Below are 21,304 nucleotides of genomic sequence, written 5' to 3'. Positions count from 1 at the left end.
AACATCAACAAAAATGAGTAAGTGTTGGTTACATCTGATTGTGTACTCCTCAAAGGAGCATGAAGCTTTCAAAGAGGAAGAAGGAGCAAAAGTTTGAAGCCGGTGTGCAGAGAGGAAGACAACTACTTCACAGTTTATGTCTGGAAGTCAAGGACATAGGGGAGAAAACCCTGGTTTAAATAAAGGTGTGCAAATCCAACCAGCTTGAATAAAAAAGATAATAACCAGTGGTCAACATACCTAGATTTTCTCGAAGGAGCCAAGTAAGCACAGAATCCCTATAGGGAATAAAATCAGTTTTCTTCTTCTTCTTACTCTATTAAACAGAAAGAAATGGTTTTAGTGTTGTTAAGGAAGAAAAAGTCACATGCAAGACAAACCACCTAAAATTCCCAAGTAAATTAAATTACAGTAGAACCCTCACTGTAGAAATTTAACACTTCCCAGCTTCAATTCTTCACAATACCCCAAAGCTCATGTAATAAAGTAATTGTTTCTTTTTATATTTTATTTTGAAAAATTTGTAACATACACAACAGTTTAGAGAGTAATATAATGAGCTATCATATACCCATCATGCAGCTCTAACCATATTCAGTATTTTGCCAATCATGTTTCAATTATCCCTCAAACACTATTCTACACTTTTTATTCCTGAAACATTTTGGAGTAAATTGCAGACACCATGCCCTTTTTATACCTAAGCCCTTAGCAGATAAGGACGGTCTCTTACAGTTCAAAGACCAAATTAAGGAAATTTAACATCAACATACTACTACTATCAATTATCCTGTCCATGTCATGTCTTTTATAGCTGGTAACGTTTTAAAGAAGTCCAACATTTCACCTATAAATACTTCAGGTACATATCTCAAACAGAGAAAGATTTAAAAAAACGTAACTGCATGACCATTACACACTTAGCAAAATTAACAGTAACTCCTTAATATTATCTAATACCCAATCCTCAAATAATACTTTTTACTTGTGCTGAGGGGCAAATGTAAATCCTGTACATTTCAGGCCGAATGTGTAGGAGCCAGTCATTTAGTTAACTTGTCAACCACCAAATCATCAAGTGGATTGTTACACATCCAGTAACGCTTGTAGAGCAATACAATTTGGTTTCTTTAGATGGAAATTATGCCCAAAATAAATCCAATCAGTAGAGTTAGAGTATTAGATCTAAGGAAATAATATAATTTGCTAATCTTGAGATTTGTGAAGACTGAAAAATGCATTTTCTGTATATAAAGAGTTTATTATACTGTTCTCTCCGTAACCCTTCTCATTATTACAGAATAAAGCAAAAAGCACCAATGTAAAGCCAGTGCTGCAAGGAGGAAGTTATATCCTTGAAAATAAACATTTTTGTAGATAAGAGCTACTTTAGTATCTGCTGGCTGACTAATGTACTGTGATAAGTTAAGAAGCTACTAAGGAGAAAGCCAGGGTTCACTGATATACATCTCCCCAGCAATGAGCAGTTTTATAATCCATTCCAGGTACAATATGAGTTTAAATTACACTAAGGATGATCTAGTTCTTGTAAAAACACAGGTATTCAGAAAAGGAAAACTAAGTAGCTAACCTCTGGTTTGTTGAGGAGGAAAGAAAGCAGTCCAGCAGTCCTTTAATTCTACCTTTTATAAAAAATATCCCCTCTCATCCCACCCTACTCACTGACACACATTCCAGCAATTAGAAAGTCATTTCCAATAGCAGGTTTTAAATTACACAGACCTCAAGGGAGACTGAACCCACTCAGTCATTCACAACCTAATGGAACTTTCACTCCACTACAAAATTCTTGAGGCCCGAGACCTCTCACTCCACTTTGCCTATGGTTAGTACTGAAAATGCTGCGACATTTAAAGCAAGGCAGTTACAAAGACTGCAAACAATACTCTAAAAATAAGCAGGCTCACTTTGCCTAAAATATTCTATTTTTATTTCTGTCAATTAGACTAAATTAAGGAATAGCTAAATGAATATGCATAAATAGAACTTAAATCTTTTCTATTTGAAAATACCCTGGAATTTTAGCCATTTCTTCTCTACTTGCTGTCTTATACAGATAAATTTCATCTGTCTTACACCCATAATTTTAAAAAATAAGTGCTTCAGTAGTTACATAAAAAAGTTTTATTCACATCAGTAACTTCTCTAAAAAGAAATATTGAGTTTAAATGGTAATAATCCTGTTTATCTCCCCAATGGAAATAACAAGACATCTTAATTCACCAAAAATTATGCTTATTGCATAAAAAGTAAAATTTATTTCTGACCTATTATAGTTATAACATGGATGCAAAGTACTAAACTGAGTTTTACAAAACTGATTATAAAAAGTCATTTGTGAATTACTGTGGCACATAGCAAAGTGGGAAATATATAGGTAAGTACTTTGTAAACTTCTCCTTGGGTTCATATGGATGTTAACTGATAAGCAAATGAACAGGGCAAGTTAAAACAATCACTAAGTTTTAACAGTCTTTATGGTTCTGGGACCCAGATTAAGTATTTTAAGAATACCCATAAATGTATATCAAATAGCAGATTTTTAAATCTCAGGCAGCTTTTTCTAATAGCAGAGAAAAACAGAAAAGGGGCATTACTTTTTACTGCTATTTTTTGCAGAAACAAAGAATAAATCTATATACTTGAAAATATGAGCATAAAATATTTTAGTGCAAATACTGCTTCTATCCCCAATGTTACTCATGTGATTCAGAACACACTGTGCTCTATTATTTATGCACAATAAATTTTAGAGTATTTCTATAGAAATAGAAGAAAAAGAAAAATCTATTATATTTGGATTAAAAAGGATGCAAATAATATGTTTTCAAGATGCAGTTAGAATTTGATTCTACAGCCTGTGCTTTATGTATAACTGAAAAGAAAAAAAAGTTTTTTAATCATTTAAATAACCTGTGACCCTAGCCGGTTTGGTTCAATGGATAGAGCATCAGCCCGTGGACTGAAGGGTCCCAGGTTTGATTCCGGTCAAGGGCATGTACCTTGTTTGCAGGTTCCCCAGCCCTGGTCAGGATCCATGCAGGAGGCAACCAGTCGATGTGTCTCTCTCACATCGATGTTTCCCTCTTGTCTCTCCCTTTCCCTTCCACTCTCTCTGAAAAATCAATGGAAATATATCCTCAGGTGAGGATTAACAAAAATAAATAAATAAATAAATAAATAATAAATAAATAAATAAATAACCCATGACTTTTCATGGTAGGAAACAAGTACAAATAATACAAAGATGTTTAAGAAAAATATACGAATAATTCCAAGAAGCCAGCTATGTTTTAGAATGGTACCCTTAAGAAACTTCTTTCATCGTCTGTTTGAGAGGTTAATAGATCTCTTCAAGAGACAGTCCTTTAGATCAGCGGTCGCCAACCTTTAGGACCTCACGGGCCACCAGTGGTCCGCGGACCACCGGTTGGCGACCACTGCTTTAGATCACAAGAAGAGATATTGCAAGATAACACAATGTAGAAACTTCCTCAACTTTCTTTTCCCTTATTCTGAATTCCTTCTTCAAAGTACATCATGTTCCTTAAATTAATTTTGCTGTGAAGGCTCATGATTCATGGTCCACTCTAAATAGCAATTCTAAATTCCAGAGCCATAAAACAAAAACTTTTTCTGAAGGTGCCATTCCTACTTATACACCCTGCTGAGGATCCAAAATCATCACAACTGATTCCACAGCTAATTAGTTCATTCTTATCAGCCTCCCACCATACCTTGCTGGTGCAGTTATCCTACAGATGAAAGCATTTAAAAAAGAGAATGAGAACACAGGATAAGCCTCCATACAGAAAACAGTGTGTAATTTTTAAGTCATAAATTGAATATGACTTCTCAGAGATAAGCAAAAAAGCATTTAATTCTTTTTTAAGGACTCAAATAAGATACTAAACTAAATTAGAACACACATGACTAACACTTTCTTAGCTTCTAATATAAATAACAAAGCCTTTTATATAAAAATTGTTTCAGTTTTAGTGTTCCACTGTTAAGGAATAATAAAAATAAACTTTTAAAAATACATTACTGGCCCCCAAATCAACAGTATTTATTAAGGCAAACTGTTCAAAATACTCCAACAAAGTACTGCATCCTACTTAGAAAAGATCGTACAGGAAAAGAAGATACAATAAATACTTATGGTTTTTATGAGATATGAAATAAGGCTCAAAAAATAGTCAAACCTTAGGTCTTTGTAAAGACCTAGCCCTTCCTTTCGCTTATACAGATCTGTTTACTTTCATTCTCCTCAATCTCTTTTACTTTTAGTACAAAGTGTATTATACCTCATATCTTATCAAAAAGCTCTAAAAGAAGGAAGGTATTACATAAGGGCCAAAAAAGGGCAACCGTCATAAACAATCATAAAATATCTGTCAAATACATTTGCTGAACAGACAAATTTTTCTTTACAATGAAGTAACACTTACCACCTCCGCCAAGGCTGAAATGACTTTGCCCAAAGTTGTAAGAGACTTATTAATATTTGCTCCTTCCTAAAATCAATTCCAAACATAAAAGAATTAAGAATTTCTACAACTGCCACATCATATATAATAGATAAAATACAATTAGACATAGGCTAGCATTATTAGTTTATTTATGACCACAAATTCTAAAAACTTCCTTTAATTCTCAATCTTCCCTCCTCTCCACTTGATAACATGCCAAGACCACATGTCTAACTGCACAGTTCTAAAGTATCTTTGAGATGTTTACGCTCCAAAAACTTACAGTTGCAGCCTTCTTCCCACAATTCACCAACATGAAATTTCTGCTCTTGTTAAGTATATCTCTAGAGGAGTTCATGCTTGGTCTCACATCTGTATCTTGTGTATCCTTTTTTCCCACTATTGTCCCTTACCTTCATCTGTTCCTCAAAATACAATTCAACTCTCACCATGAAGTCCTCCTTAATTATTATGTTATACTAGAGGCCTGGTGCACAAAATTCGTGCACAGGTGCAGTCCCTAGGCCTGGCTGGCAATCAGGGGCTAGCCGATTGGGGCCTGCCAGCTGGTGGGAGGGGCAGGACACGGGAGGTTGGCCACTGACCAGGAGGATGGAGCCGGCCCTCGGCCCCCTGGGAAAGGGGCCACATCCACCACCACCCACCCCCGGTTCCCCATCCCAGCCCAGGGCCCAAAAGCCCTGGTGGGGTCAGGAGAGGAAGCAACAGTCACCAGGCCAGGCACGGAAGGAATGGACGCCCAACGCTGGTGCCCCACCAGCATGCGGTTCCCCACCTCTCCCCCTCCTCCTCCTTTCACCGCCATGGCACCACCACAGTGTGCGGGTAGCAGGCCAATCAGGGCCTGCCAGACAAGGGGAGGGACAGGGTGCAGGAGGTTGGCCACCGGACCTTGGTCCCCCTGGAAAAGGGGCTGCATCCACCAACATTCACCCGGGTTCTCTGTCCCAGCCTGGGGCCTGGCCCCGATTGGGGTTGGGGTACCACGGGAGGTTGGCCAGCCAGGGGAGGTTGGCTGTGGGAGCACACTGACCACCAGGGGGCAGCTCTTGTGTTGAGCGTCTGCCCCCTGGTGGTCAGTGTGTGTCATAGCGACCAGTCATTCCGGTCGCTTAGGCTTTTATATATACAGATAACCTTTCTTTAAAGTTATAGAGCAGAATTGGCAAAATTTTTCTTAAAGGTTTTGTGGTCTCTGTCACAACTTCTCAACCCTACCATTGTAGCATGAAAGCAGCCACAGATAATACATAAATAGATGCTGCTGTGCTCTAATAAAATCTTATTTACAAAAACAGTCAGTGGGCCAGATATGGCTACCCGTGTTATAGAACAATTATTGACTAGGCCATTTGTTTTGACAAGAAAAATACCTTTAATCGAGTCCCTTTGGCACCAGTTGAATCAGCTCGTTCACTTCCTGCTAGATCCACCAAGCTGATTTTACTGACCTGGTAAAGAACAATAACATTGCAGCAATTAAAAAAAAAAGCCAAGTCGAAGTAGAAAACATTTAGAGGCAGAAAACTGAAAGATTAAGGCAAGGAGAAGACTAAAAATATTGATTAGGACTTATTCTATCTAATAAAAGAGTAATATGCAAATTGACCATACATCTGCCACACCCAAAGCCACACCCACCAGCCAATCAGGAGCAAGTATGCAAATTAACCCAACCAAGATGGCTACAGCCACAGAGAGAGCAGGAGGCTTGGGTTTCCCCGGCAATGGAGGAAGCTAAGCTTTCTGCCTGCCCTGGCCAACCCAGGCCTCTGCTCAAGGCTACAAAGTTTCAATTATAGAAGATAAATAAATCCCAACAAAAATGGTAGCAGCCACAGAGCTGGAGAGAGCAGGAGGCTTGAGTTGCCCCCAGCGATGGAGGAAGCCAAGCTTTCCGCAGCCCTGGCGGGCGAAGGCCTCCGCTCAAGGCTACAAAGTTTCAATTATAGAAGATAAATCCCAACAAAAATGGCTGCAGCCACCAAGCGAGCAGGAGGCTTGGCTCTGCTCAATGCTACAAAGTTTCAATTATAGAAGATAAATAAATCCCAGATACCAGGGCCTCCACTTGGGTCGCCAGGGGGCGTGGCCAGCCTGTAAACCACCACAGGCCCCTCGCCCAGGCCGCCCCATGCCCCAAGGGAACCCCCACCCTGATCTGGGACACCCTTCAGGGCAAACCTGCCGGCCCCCACCCATGCACCAGGCCTCTATCCTATCTAATAAAATAATAATATGCAAATTGACCATTACTCCAACACACAAGATGGCTGCCCCTATGTGGTCAAAGATGACTGCCCCCATATGGACACAAGATGGCCACCACAAGATGGCCAGCAGGGGAGGGCAGTTGGGAGGGACCAGGTCTGCAAGGAAGGGCAGTTGTGGGCGATCAGGCCAGCAGGGGAGGGCAGTTGGGAGGGACCAGGCCTGCAAGGGAGGACAGTTCGGGGCGATCAAGCCTGCAGGGGAGGGCAGTTAGGAGTGACCAGGCTGGCAGAGGAGGGAAGTTGGGGGTGACCGGGCCTGCAGGGAAGGGCAGTTGGGGGGGACCCAGGCCTGCAGGGGAGAGCAGTTGCGGGGTACCAGGCCTGCAGGGGAGGGCAGTTAGGGGTGACCAGGCCTGCAGGGGAGGGCAGTTAGGGGCAAACAGGCTGGAAGGGGAGCAGTTAGGCATCAATCAGGCTGGCGGGGGAGTGGTTAGGGGGTGATCAGGCTGGCAGGCAGAAGTGGTTAGGGACCATCAGGAAGGCAGGCAGGCGAGCAGTTGGGAGCCAGCACTCCTGGATTGTGAAAGGGATGTCTGACTGCCCGTTTAGGCCCAATCCTACCTGGATCGGGCCTAAACGGGCAGTCGGACATCCCTTGAGGGGTCCCAGATTGGAGAGGGTGCAGGCTGGGCTGAGGGACACACCCCCCGTGCACGAATTTTGTGCACCGGGCCTCTAGTATATGACATAAGATGACAAAGTCAACATATACTTTTTATCAATTTAAAGAGCACACAGAAAGATCACAGCAATTATCTTGGTTCATGACATCATATTTTACAATGATGTCATAAAAATATGTAAAACTCTGCAGCCACTATGGAAAACAGTACGGAAGTTCCTTAAAAATAGAACTGCCATATGATCCCAGAAATTCCAGTTCTGCATATTTATCCAAAGAAAATGAAAACACTAACTCAGAAAGATATATGCAACCCCAATATTCACTGCAGCATTATTTACAATAGCCAAGATAAGGAAACAACCTAAGTATCCATCGATAGATGAATAAATACAGAAAGTGTGGTACATATATAAAATGGCATATTGTCCAGTCATAAAATAGAATGAAATCTTGCCATCTGCGACAACATGAATGGACTCTGTGGGCATTATGTTAAGTTAAATAAGTTCAACAAAGAAAGAGAAATACTACATGATCTCACTTGTATTTGGAATCTTGGGGAGTGGGGGGGAAGCTCACAGATACAGAGAACAGACAGGTGATTGCCAGAAGCAAGGAGTTGGGGGTTAGGGGAGAGTACGAAAAATGGGCTAAGGGAATCAAAAGGTACAAACTTCCAGTTATTAAATAAATAAGTCATGGGATGTAATGTAATAGTATGGTGACTACAGTTAATAATACTGTATTGCATGTTTGAAAGTTGCTAAGAGTAAATTTTAAAAGTTCTCATCGTAAGAAAAAAATTCTGTAGCTATATATAGTGAAGGATATTAATTAGACTTATTGTGGTGATCATTTCATAATATATACAAATATCAACTCATTATTTTGTACACCTGAAATATAATGTATATCAATTATGTTATACCTCAATACAATTTTAAAAGCAGAAAAATATATAAAACTCATTGACCCATTAAATGGCATTAAAAATGAAGCTTCCAGCCCTGGCCTGGTGGCTCAGTTGGTTGGAGACCAACTGGGACCCCTCAAGGGATGAACCAAAAGGTGGGAGGTCAGATTCCCAGTCGGGGCACATACCTAGGTTTTAGGTTCAATCCCCATGGGGGTGAGTACGGGAGGCAGCCAGTCCATTTCTCCTTCACATCAATGTTTTTCTCTCTCTCTCTCCAATCAATTTAAAAAAACAAAAACCTATCCTTGCCTTTCCGGCATGGCTCAGTGGTTGAGCATCGACCTATGAACCAGGAGGTCACAGTTCAATTCCCGGTCAGGGCACGCACCCAGGTTGTGGGCTCAATCCCCATTGTGGGTCGTGCAAGAGGCATCGGATCAATGATTCTCTCTCATGATTGATGTTTCTATTTCTTGATCCCTTCTCCCTTCCTCTCTGAAATCAATAAAAATATATTAAAAAACAAACAAACATATCCTTGAGTGAGGATTTTAAAAATTAAATAAATAAAAATTTAAAAATGAAGCTTCCAGAAACTGGAACTGTCAAATACTGATGGTGGGAATATAAAATGATATTGTTTCATTATATCATTTTACAATGAAAAACGGAAAACGGTTTAGCAGATTCTTAAGAAGCTCAACATACACTTATCATAAGATTCAACCATCCTACTTCAAGGTATAAACCAAGAGAAACAAAAACAAATATCCACACAAAGACTTGTACACATATGTGAACAGCATCTTCATTTGTAAGATCAAAAACTGGACACAATTTAAATGCCCATCAACAGATGAATTAATGAACAAACTGATACGTCATCAGTATAATGGAATAGTAATCAGCATGAAAGAGTGAACTACGGATACACACAACAACATAGATGAGTCTCAAGATCGTTATGTTAAGGAAAGAAACCAGACAAAAAATACTATACTGTATTATTCCTGGAAAATGTAAATTCATCTATAGTGACAGAAAGCAGGTCAGGGATTACCTGAGGATGGGGATGAAAGGAGGATGTAGTTAGATTACAAAGGAGCATGAGGCAACTTTTCGGGGTACTGGATAAGATATCTAGTTGTAGTATTGCTTTCACAGGTGTATACATATGTGATCCAGATTTATACTTTAAATATATGTTTTATTGTACTTCAATAATACATCAATAAAGCTTTTACAAAATGCTTCAGGAAAGTTTAGACAAAAGTATCTAAAATGGATTATCACTGAAGCTATGGTTATAGGATAACATTACTATTTTTGTAGATTTTACATCATATAAAAGAAAAAAAATGCTTTCATGTAAGATGTTCCTTGTGCTAGTCAGGTGAATACTGACTCCTATGTAGCATTAATATTGTAACCTCTGGCTAAGCAGTGTCAGGTCATTTGATAACCCATATGAAAGATTATATTCTTAAAAATAATTTTCACTAAAAACAAAAAGGTCATCAGGTAAAAAGGTAATTCTAGTTTTTAGTGATACTAATTCCATAAGGTACTAAGTTTATAACCAAAGAATCTTTTACAATTGCTAGTACAATAACTCTAACTTCAGATTAAAAAACCCAGCTGTATGCTATGCAGGAATATAAGCAGAGTAGAATTCAACATAAACTTATTATTATCAATAGTGACAATAAAATTAACATTTATTAAGTGGTTACTCTGTGCCAAGCACTATTATGTGTGCTTAACCTATAATACTACTTAATCCTTTTAACAATCCTATGAGGTTGGGGAAACTGAGGCACAAAGAGGTTAAGTAACTTGCCCAAGGCAACACTGCTGAAAAGTGGCAGAGCCAGGATCTAGAGCAAGCAGTTTAATTCCAAAGTCTATATATTTAACCACTGCAGAAAATGAGAAATTAACAAGCAAAGGTATTTGAAGAACATCAGAATTGCTGTACAGTTATTTACTTTCCAAAAATAAAATACATCTTGTCTGCTTCATGGTTTGCTTAAACTTCAATCCCACAGTAACATTATCAGAGCTTTAAAAAATGAAATACACATACCAAAGAAGCTAATAAGATAATTAAGAGGTTCCAGTCAGGAAGAAGAAAAGGGAGGATTTTCTTCCCTCAGAACTACTAAATTAACTCTCTTGGGTAGAGAAGTTTTTGAGAGCCAAAGTCTTGCATTGTTTTTCCTTAAACCCTATTTTCTCTTTTGCAATTTCACTTAGGAACCCATACTCAAAACTGGTTTAGAGAGGAATAAAAATGATAAGAAATAAAATACCCTCCATTAAGTAAAAATCCCTTCCACCAAGTGCGGAGGCTAGCAAGGAGGACTCTGAAAATCCCCTGTGCACAACTCAAGCCCAGAGACTGAAGTTCTCCTACCTTCTCAGTGGAAAGGTTGGTCTCAGTATCATGTTTCTTCTGGGTGAAGACAATTGTAAACACAGCATGGGAACGGCTACTTGTTTCATTCATGTTGGTAGCTGCCACTGTCCTAAATACACATAAAGGCGACCACGTGACAATGGAATTCTTAGACGCAAGTTAAAAGGGACAGCAGGTTCCACATTACAGGCATTAACAATCACAAGCAACAACTTTAATTCACAGATTGCAAGACTATCACACAAAATGCTCTCAATAAACTTTATTTACGAGTTTATCAAGTTACCTCCAACTCCAAAGGTACCCCATCAGAGTCATTTTTCATACTCCAGTTGTCCCTTTTGGAAACCACTGAGGCATTTAATTTTTATTAGGCGTTCATTTATTCCAGGATCGATTACTAGCATAGGCATGTGATAAACAACATCTTAGCATAACCTGACCAAAACCTAATAGTAAAACTTAACCGCAGTTCTCTTGTGTCCCAGCAGTGCATTGTTTTGATAGGAAGATAGATACTAAATATGCTGAAGCCCTCACTTCCCCAGCACAGCCAAAGGATCAGAGGACTCCACAATAACAACAACTTTCATAACTACAAAGGGCCTCAGCCATTAGTCTATTCCCTACCATACCTGGCTTTGTTCCCAGCATCCATGAGGTCAGCAATGTCTGTGTAGGAAGTGACTGCCAACTTTGACAGATCCTCCACATATGGGCCAAGAAGTGGGTGTTCACGTACACGCAAATTACCCTTGTTTTTTGGATTCAGCAAATCTCGTACTCTTTCACAGTAAATTTCCATGTAGCTCACCTAGAAACAAATTATTAATGAATGAGAACTCAGGGGAAAAAATCCTCTAATTAAAATATTTTAAAAAACTTATTAAAAGTATTTAGGGATTAGCAACCTTTACTAAGTGAAATGCCATAGTTCTAGTCCCTTTTATTCTATTAACTAATGCACAGATACCACTGAGTAGGTTAGAACCAGCCTTCTGACTTTCTCGGAAAGGGAAAGGAGGTAAATAGACTGTCTTAGCACACAGTGACTGCCACCTGTCTTTAGCAGAAAAAAAATATCATTTTTAATAGCAACTTATCAGTTGTCAATATTTTTTTAAATGTTTGCCATTCTCCAAAAGCTTGGAAACAATATTTCTATTAGTGTTAAAACCAAGGGACTGTATCAATATTCCAGAGCAGTTAAGACAAGAGACCAGCTCTAATACCAGTACTTTAAGACTGGCCACAATGTGACTGATTATGGACCAAAAATGTGTCTATCAGAAGGGGTAAGGATTGGTCAGCACAGAATCCAATTGTATGGCAGGACCTATCACAGGAAGAAGCCTCAGACAATGTGCTGACGCAGGACCATTCCTGTCATGGAGATGAATGTGTTAGGCCAGTGGTCAGCAAACTCATTTGTCAACAGAGCCAAATATCAACAGTACAACGATTGAAATTTCTTTTGAGAGCCAAATTTTTTAAACTTAAACTTCTTCTAATGCCACTTCTTCAAAATAGACTCGCCCAGGCCGTGGTATTTTGTGGAAGAGCCACACTCAAGGGGCCAAAGAGCCGCATCTGGCTCGCGAGCCGCAGTTTGCTGACCAGGGTGTTAGGCTATCATTTCCTCACCTGAAGCAATTAAGCATCTATCTAATCAACTCCTCTCCCTCTCACTTCATGCTCACCAAAACCCACCAATAGAGGCCCGCCCACAGGACGATAACATACCAATCATGAGTGTCTGGTCTGGGTAACAGTTATTCCTCACAGGAAAGTAACAAACCAATCTGCTGGTTTCTTAACATCAATCAAATGAGCTTCATTCAAGAGTCTGCCTTTGAGGAATGATGGTTGATCCTACTGAACCTATAAGCTCAGATTTCTAAGCAACAATGCTCTGAAGTTGGGTAAATTCACCACAGTAAGCCTAACTATACAGCTTCCCTAGGACTCAGACACTTCTGTATCACTGAGCTACTCAAGCATACAATGTAACTTCTGCATTTTTCAACTTCAAATTTCTACAGACACATTTTCAGAGTATCTCAAATGGAACCTTATCTCTATTTCTATTGGCTTTTTCTTTTTTTCAGTCTCAGATCTGTATTTTTATACTGTATTTCAAAATCAGTTTAAAAAAAACTGAAGATGGTGAAGGATAAAGTAATTGATCTATTACAAGAGTAAAACAACAGGACAACAGATAATCTTCCTAAAAGATGTTATCCAAGAGAGTGAGATGGTACTTCAATCATTCTCATGTACTTAAACCTGTACATACAATCCTGAATCCCAGGAAGATACCACATATTCTTAGAAAATTTGTCCCTTTTCACACATGTATAAGGCTAAGAGCTCCCCAATAACCTGGTAAAGGTTGATGTGCCCCATTACTTATTCTCCAATATGCAAATCCATCTAAGCCAGTGGTCGGCAAACCGCGGCTCGCGAGCCGCAGTTTGCCGCTCTGTTGACTACTGAGTTTGCCAACCACTGGACTAGACTAAATGTTACCGTGTAGTTGGAAGCTGTGAGGATTAGGCAATTGTGGCATATTGTGTGCAAAGAGGTAAAGGGTAGTATATGACAGTGGTCGGCAAACTCACTAGTCAACAGAGTGGCAAACTGCGGCTCGCGAGCCACGAGTCGCGGTTTGCTGACCACTGATCTAAGCCATCACTATTTATTTTACTTCTAAATAAACCAACATTACAGACCCCATTTGGCAAATTCAATTCATTAAGCACCAGGCATTTTCAGGTCTTTTTAGGTACTTGACATACATCAGTTAATAAAGATCCCTTCCCTAGTGAGCTTATGATGCTAGGAAAGGAGACTGAAAATAAACAACAAACATAAAAAATAAGTAAAATTATAAAATAGGTTAGACTATGGCAAGTACTATGGGGGGAGAGGGGAAGGACAGTGGAAGGGAGACCAGGAGTGCTGGGTGGAAGGCAAGTTGCAGTATTATAAAAGACTAGAGGCTCAGTGCACAAAATTTGTGCACTTGGTGGGGGGGTCCCTCAGCCTGGCCTGCGCCTTCTCACAGTCTGGGAGCCCTCGAGAAATGTCCGACTGCCCACTTAGGCCCTCTCCCCACGGGAAGAGGGCCTAAGCGGGCAGTCAGACATCCTTAGCACTGCTGCAGAGGCGGAAAAGGCTCCCGCCACCACAGTTGCGTTCGCCAGTCATGTGCCCAGCTCAGGGCTTCTGGCTGAGCGGCGCTCCCCCTGTGGGAGCACACTAACCACCAAGGGGCAGCTCCTGCGTTGAGTGTCTGCCCCCTAGTTGTCAGTGTGCGTCATAGAGACCTTTCGTTCCACCATTCGATCGATTTGCATATTAGCCTTTTATTATATAGGATGGTCAAGGTAAGCCTCAAAGAAACAGTAAGTATGAACAAAAGACCTGGAGGAGGTGGAAAACAGCCAAAAGATATCCAGGAAAAGACAAATTCAGGCAGAAGGAAAATTAAAGGCCTTGTAGTTAGGAACATTCCTGGTGTATTCCAGAAACAGCACAAAAATCCAGTGTGGCTGCAGCAGAATAAGTAAGAGAAAGGCAAGAAAGGAGGCAGAGGTCCCATAAATTTAAGAAACCACTGTATCAACTGGGGATCTACACTGCAGTCCAAATAAGCCTATGAACGCAGACTGATATGAAAGAAAAGGGCTTCTTTTTTATTACCCACAAGCTCAAAAAATTCTGTCATATGATTCAAAACAGAATAGTTATAGGATGAGACAAGAGAATTCAATTTAACAAAAAATATTTTTAGAGCAACACATTCCCCTTTTGGTGTATAATGGTCACAGGCAGAATCCTTTAAAACTTATCAATTTATGCAACACTTTATAGGTAAAGAAAAAAAACCCAAAGATCTAAGTAGATCACCTAGACATTGTGTAAGTCCTATAGATAAGCAAACATATACATTTTTAAAAATGTAATAAACTAGAGTTTGCTTTAAAAGCAGCTTAATTTCTCAGAACAGGCTCATGTTAACAGAACACTATGTTATGGTGTCAGATAGCAGTCGAGTTTCATTCTTTTGCATGTGGCTTTCCACTTTTCCCAACACCATTTATTGAAGAGACTTTCCTTTCTCCATTGTTATGATTTTGGCTCCTTTATAGAAAATTAGTTGCCCATACATGCAGTAGGGTAAGAACATTTTAATAATATTAATGACTATAAAATTAACTACCAAAAAATGGGGAGGGTGTAAAATAATAGCTTCTTAAAGCACATACAAAAAAAGGGGAAATGTTTATCAAAAAACTAATATATATAAAGTAATTCTATAAACCTCTTCTTAAAAGGAAATCCATTGTAGGGTATACAATGGATGGATACTAACTTTTCCTAGATTATAAGCAACTATACGGGGGGCGAGGGGGGGGGGAGAGAGATTTGATTATATATGCCTGTCAAAAATCATTATTAATAATATGAAAGCGAAAGAGTTCACACAAATAACAATAAGAAGAAAAACACTGCAATCCCAACATGTTAACTGACATAGGCATAAGATGTTCAACCATACTAATAATCAAAGAAATTCAAATTTAAATAAGAGTGAGGAATTTTCCCTTATCAAACTGGCGAAGTTAAAAAATAAAAATACTAAATGTTCACAAAGGCAGACTTGGATGCTTACACTCCCTGAGGGGGCTTCTTTCTGAAATTCAAATGCATTTTTTGACCATCAACATATATACAAAGGAAATCAATGAAATTAAAGCCAGTTTTATAAATAAGGATTTAATTAGAGCATTATTCATTATAACAAAAACTTAGAAATAGCCTAAAAGTACAAAACCGGGGGAGTGGTTAAGTGATCTATAGTACAGTCATAATTTGGAGCCATTTAAAAGCAACAGTTGAGGCAATGGAGTATGGAGGCCTCTGGTTTTAACCAACGGCTGTACTCACCTCTACAGAGTAGGACATTTCTTCATTACAGTTGTCATTGATTTTCTCAAACAGTTCTTCACATAACTACAGAAACAGAATGAGAGAGAGATGAAGAGCATGAATCAAAGAAGCACTAAGTTACCCAGGACTGTTACACAAATTAGTAATATCACTTTTCTCTTTTTTCCCCAAAATTAATGGCATCAGCAACAAAGGTGAATTCTCTAAGTGAAATGAAAGACAGTTTTAAATACATTTTTCCTATCTATATAATCCCTCAACAACAGCATCTCAACAATGTTTCCTTAGAAAGAAAGCCACATTTAGAGGAAGGGAAGGAAATTATGTCTCTTATAGTGCTATGTCATTGGCACATTTAATTTATGTAAATTCAACTCTTCATACTATAATACAGTAACAGTAATTCTACTATCAGAATTATTATTGTAGCAGTAATACTATTCAACTATATTTTGTACACACATTACTTACTGTGATATATAAATTTTATTTTTATAAATTGTCAGTTACTACATACATTCACACACATATACGGAGAGAGAATACATACTACTGAGAAGAGATAAATGAAGGTATTTTCAAGAATCATTTTGACTATAAAACTTTCCCCTTTACCTCTGTTTTAAGACTCCAAACCTTTTACGAAAGGCTACTCTACTACACAGTGACATTTCTAACAGAAAACATTAATTTTTATAGATCAGAAAAATTATGAAATTTCATTCTCCCTACCCCTTGAATTTATTAAAATGTGGTAAGTTTTTTTAAAAAATTAAAAATCTAGTGAATTTTCATCTGCTATATATTTAGTATTAAGGAAATCAATATACATTTGGAAAACTAGCTATTCATTTGTGATTTTCTAGCAGTCTAAATAGAATTTAAATTTTATTATAAAAGGCAGTTTCTAGCCCTGGCTGACGTGGGTAGTTGGTTAGAGCGTCGGCCTGCACGCCACAGGGTCAAGGGTTTGATTCCCAGTCTAGGGCACATAGGGCCTGTGAGGGAGGCAATCAATTGATGTGTCTTGCATTGATGTTTCCTTCCTTCCCTTCCTTGTCCTTCCCTCCCTCCCTCCCTCCCTCCCTCCCTCCCTCCCTCCCTCGTTCCCTCGCTCCCACTCTCTCTCTGAAAAAGCAATGGAAAAAGTATCCTCAGGTAAGGAGGATTAACAACAAAAATTGGCAGTTTCTAAATAACAATAATCACCTTTTAAAAAATCCATACTTTTGGATTTTTATTAAAATAATATATTCCAGCCTGGTTGGTTTGGCTCAATGGATGGCGCGTCGGCCTGCAGACTGAAGGGTCCCGGTTCGATTCCGGCTAAGGGCACATACCTGGGTTGCGGGCTCAATCCCCAGTAGGGGGCATGCAGGAGGCAGTCAATCAGTCATTCTCTCTCATCACTGATGTTTCTATCTCTCTCTACCTCTCCCTCTCTAAAAATCAATAAAATATATTTAAAAAAATAAAATATTCCACAATTCTATCAGAAAAGATATGTAATTATACAAGAATTTTAGTAACAAACAAATTAAAGGAAAAAGGAGAAACACAGTGTGGTAATAGGATAAAATAAATATGACTATTTAGTATAACTTGGCATAATTGTAATCTATAATTATTTTATTGCCCAAAAAGTATTACATAGCAGTAAAAGCAGAGACTCCAAAACTAACTTTCCTGCATTTGGATTCTGAACAAGTGTCATGACCACATGCCTCAGTTTCCCCATCTGTAAAATGAGGGTAATAATAGCACCTACCTCATATGAGAATTAGATGAGCTAGTATTTGTCAAGCACTTGACTTATGATTGGCACATAGGGAGTGCTTCAGAATGTTTTCTCCGATTAGCATTGTAACCATTGCTATTACTATAAACAGAGAAGGACAATTCCCAAATATACAGGATGCGGCAAAAGTAGGTTTACAGTCGTGAGTATGCGAAATAGTTTTTTCTTGTATTATTATTATTTATTAACTAGGGGCCCGGTGCACGAAGATTCATGCACGGGGGGTGGGTCCCTCAGCCTGACCTGTACCCTCTCCAATCTGGGAGCCCTCAGGGGTGCCCTCTCCAATCCGGGAGTTTCTGTCTGTCTTTGCAATCATATGGGCGAATTGTCTGAGACCCCAACCCAGTTTGGTTTGTTGCTCACAGATAATAGAGGCATTTTTTTTTCTTTGCTTCATTGGTGGAGATTTCCTGGAAGTTTTAGGATATCTTCCCTTTAATTTTTCCTAGACACTCTGATTTTACTTATATTTCTCACCTTTGCTTTCCCTCCATCCCCCACCGCAACAGTAACTTGCTCCAGGCTCACTTTGCTCTAGTGCAGTGGTCGGCAAACTGTGGCTCGCGGTTTGCCGCTCTGTTGTCTAATGAGTTTGCCGACCACTGCTCTAGTGTCTAGGAGATCCGTCTGCCACCAGAACTACGATTCCCAGCCTTCCTGGTGCTCCCCGTGCTCTGGGCTTCCGCTATTGGTCCTGGGGCTGCCACCAGAACTACTATTCCCAGAATTCCTGGTGCTCCCCATGCTCTGGGATTTCCCTTCCTGCTCTGTCTCCATCCCACTGGCTCCTGCTCTGCCAAGTCCTCCAAACCGCCAGCTCTCCCTCTCTGCTCTCTGTCTGGTGGCTCGGGGAGCCAAGTTCCCCAAGCCACTCCACTCTCTGCCGGCTCTCCTGCTCTGCTCTCCGCCTGGCGCTTGTGTATGCAAATTAACCCACCATCTTTGTTGGGTTGATTTGCATACTCACTCCTGATTGGCTGGTAAGTGTGCCAGAGGTACGGTCAATTTACATGTTTCTCTTTTCTTATATAGGAGGATTATTGTATTATTTTTCACACAAACTACTGTAAACCTACTTTTGCCCCATCCTGTATGTCTTAGAGAAATTTTTTTACAGAAAAAAGATATGTATGTTAGTATGTCCCATTTTTTTCTAAAGTTTTTCTTATCTTTGTTACTAATTGAACATTTCAATTACATAGCTGAATTCAAAATTACAGTCCACTAATCTATCAGAAAAAGGAGCGATTGCTTCTGTATTTTACTCTCAAAATATAGAGATGGTCACACTAGGCCTATAGTAAAAAGACAACAACAAAAAAAAAACAACGCAAAAAAACACAAACAAAAAACCTCTTTAAAATTAATTCCAAATATCATTAATAAAAGCCATATTCGTGTTATTTAAAAAGAAGTGTCTTCTAAATACTGATGTCACAACTCCTCTCCATTTCCAAACAATACAAAATCAAAAGACTAACTGCTCTTAAAAAAAAGAAGTTTCACTGTTCAAGCTTAAAGTGATAGTATTAAACTAATACAATAAAAGGAAAGTATCTCTAAACAAGGTGATCAAAAACAATCAGATTCTTGCCCTAACTGGTTTGGCTCAGTGGATAGAGCATCAGCCAGCGGACTGAAGGGTCCCAGGTTTAATTCCGGTCAAGGGCATGTACCTTGGTTGCGGGCACATCCCCAGTAGGGGATGTGCAGGAGGCAGCTGATCAATGTTTCTAACTCTCTATCCCTCTCCCTCCCTCTCTGTAAAAAAATCAATAAAATATATTTTAAAAATAATAATTTTAAAAAATCAGATTCTTAAGGGGTGATCTATATATGGAGCTTTAAAAAAAAGTCAGAGCAACAACATTCATTAAGTGTCTCCAGGATTCAGAACAGAACTTGTTACATACTATCTCTTTTTGAAGAAGCTGGTGACACTGTTCAAAAGATAAAATAATATAACATTAGATACATAGCAAAACCTTTACCAAAAAATCAACTTTCCCACCTTTAAAGTAGACATGTATATATGTCAATCTCTTCCACTAGACTGTTAGTTCCTCTGGGGGAAAGAGAGAGGTGATTTATCTTCATGACTAGTATGATAGTCCCTGAATAAACCGTTTGCTAAATAAAAATAATTGTTAAAGCCATTGAAGCCTAAGAGTAATGAGGAACAGAGGTTTTTAGGTGTTTTTTGTTTACCTGTGGAATGATGCCAGCCTGGCTTTCTTCTTGTTTACCCATCATTGTGTAAGATTTCCCAGCACCAGTCTGCCCATAGGCAAAAATACAGACATTATATCCCTCAAAGGCATGTAAGAGCATTTCCTTTCCAATGTCATTGTACACACGGTTTTGAGATGCAAAACAGGGATCTTCAGGCTATAAAGATTAAAAAGAGAAATAAATGACATTTTATTCATATTCTTTCCTATGCTTATTTGATTACTGCTCTAATAAGTACAAGTGCTTTGAATCAGACTAATCACCTAAAACATATATTTTTAAAGTTTCCTCTACATGTTGTTTGTTTTTCTCATTTTATACGCACACATGCACTATTAGAGTTATCCATTATCCAGGTCAGCCATACGTAAAAAATCTACATGAAATTATCTGACATGATTACATTTCATTTTCCATAACTTTACAAATACCACTCTTCCATTCATAGGGAGCTCCAAGAAAATTTTCTTAAGAGGAAATGGGACTGAAAGATCAAAGGTCAAGTCCACATATAAAAATACTTTTTGAACTTGTTACTGGTAGTACGGCTATATCTCAACACCGCTTTCAGTGAAGTATGTTCCCAACCCCTTGCCTAGACCCTTCCCTTGCCAATTAGGCTTTATCAATGAGGTCCGAAAGGTTGGCGACCGCTGGTTTAAGGGAACCTTTGGAGCAGCGGTCGCCAACCGGTGGGCCGCAGACCACTGGTGGTCCGTGAGGTCCGAAAGGTTGGCGACCACTGGTTTAAAACATCTCCTTTTCCAACACAAAACAGGAAATACAAAGAACTAAAGAATAACAAGGAGATGCAGAAGCAAACTCTAGTTTAGGAGAAAGCCCTCGAAGCCAGCAGGACTGAGGGTTCTATGCTGAATACGGATACTGCGAAGGGCCACTCTCCATTTTCCTAGATGTTGGTAACCTCTGTTTTTCTTGTTGGACCTGAAGCTCTTTCGAAACACATTAAAAAACCCTTCAAGCCCTGCTCCTCTGCAGCACCATGAGTATACTCACCGAGGTGTGAGACCAGTAGGAGTAGTCGAAGCTGAAGGACTTTGGAGCTTCCTTTGGGTTCTTTGGGTTAACAATACCTAGAGGATGAAAATGTTTTGATTTTATAAGTCACTCAATTACATGTTCTTTAGTTCAACATGATGTTATATGGTAAATTCAAAACATCCAAATCAGTAAATTACTGCTGAATCTAAATAGGGTACTCAAAAACAAAAATCTCATTTTTAATAGATGATCTACATATATAATTTGAAAATAATCAGACCAGTAACATTCACTAAGTGTCACCAGGATTCAGAGCAGAGCCTGGTAGACAGTAGGTGCTCATTAAATAGTTTATGACTGAATCCGAGGTAAGAAAGCAGCCAAAATCTGTAAATGGGCCATATTACTATTCAAGGTGCTTCGTAAGGCTTCAAATATTTCAACACATCAGAAATAAAAATTAGAAAATTATTGAATCAATCTAGCCACTATTTGAAACAAACTCTTTTTAAAGCTCTATCTACTTCAGAAAAGCTTTTGGTAATAAAGCATTCATTGAAAAGATA

General features: G+C 39.0%; 1 protein-coding gene across 11 annotated transcripts in view; it reads right to left on the bottom strand.

Moving 5' to 3' along the window:
- KIF1B (kinesin family member 1B) overlaps positions 1-21,304 on the bottom strand; it is a 138,735-nt gene that overhangs the window by 80,634 nt on the left and 36,797 nt on the right. For 6 of the 11 annotated variants that reach the window (XM_080656795.1, XM_080656803.1, XM_080656799.1 and 3 more), the window contains exons 3-11: positions 20,754-20,830; positions 19,713-19,892; positions 15,701-15,766; positions 11,383-11,561; positions 10,745-10,856; positions 5,888-5,965; positions 4,473-4,538; positions 3,759-3,776; positions 241-316 (exon numbers count right to left, since the gene is read on the bottom strand). In XM_080656795.1, coding sequence (XP_080512921.1) covers positions 241-316; positions 3,759-3,776; positions 4,473-4,538; positions 5,888-5,965; positions 10,745-10,856; positions 11,383-11,561; positions 15,701-15,766; positions 19,713-19,892; positions 20,754-20,830 — 852 coding nt within the window. The remainder of the gene's footprint in view (positions 1-240; positions 317-3,758; positions 3,777-4,472; positions 4,539-5,887; positions 5,966-10,744; positions 10,857-11,382; positions 11,562-15,700; positions 15,767-19,712; positions 19,893-20,753; positions 20,831-21,304) is intronic. The other 5 variants (XM_080656798.1, XM_080656800.1, XM_080656805.1 and 2 more) reach the window with 1 other exon arrangement.

This window comes from Plecotus auritus (assembly GCF_963455305.1).
Source record: "Plecotus auritus genome assembly, chromosome: 2".
Taxonomy (NCBI): Eukaryota; Metazoa; Chordata; class Mammalia; order Chiroptera; family Vespertilionidae; genus Plecotus; species Plecotus auritus.
Note: the sequence above shows the minus strand (reverse complement) of the source record. Positions and strands in the feature narration are given on the sequence as shown.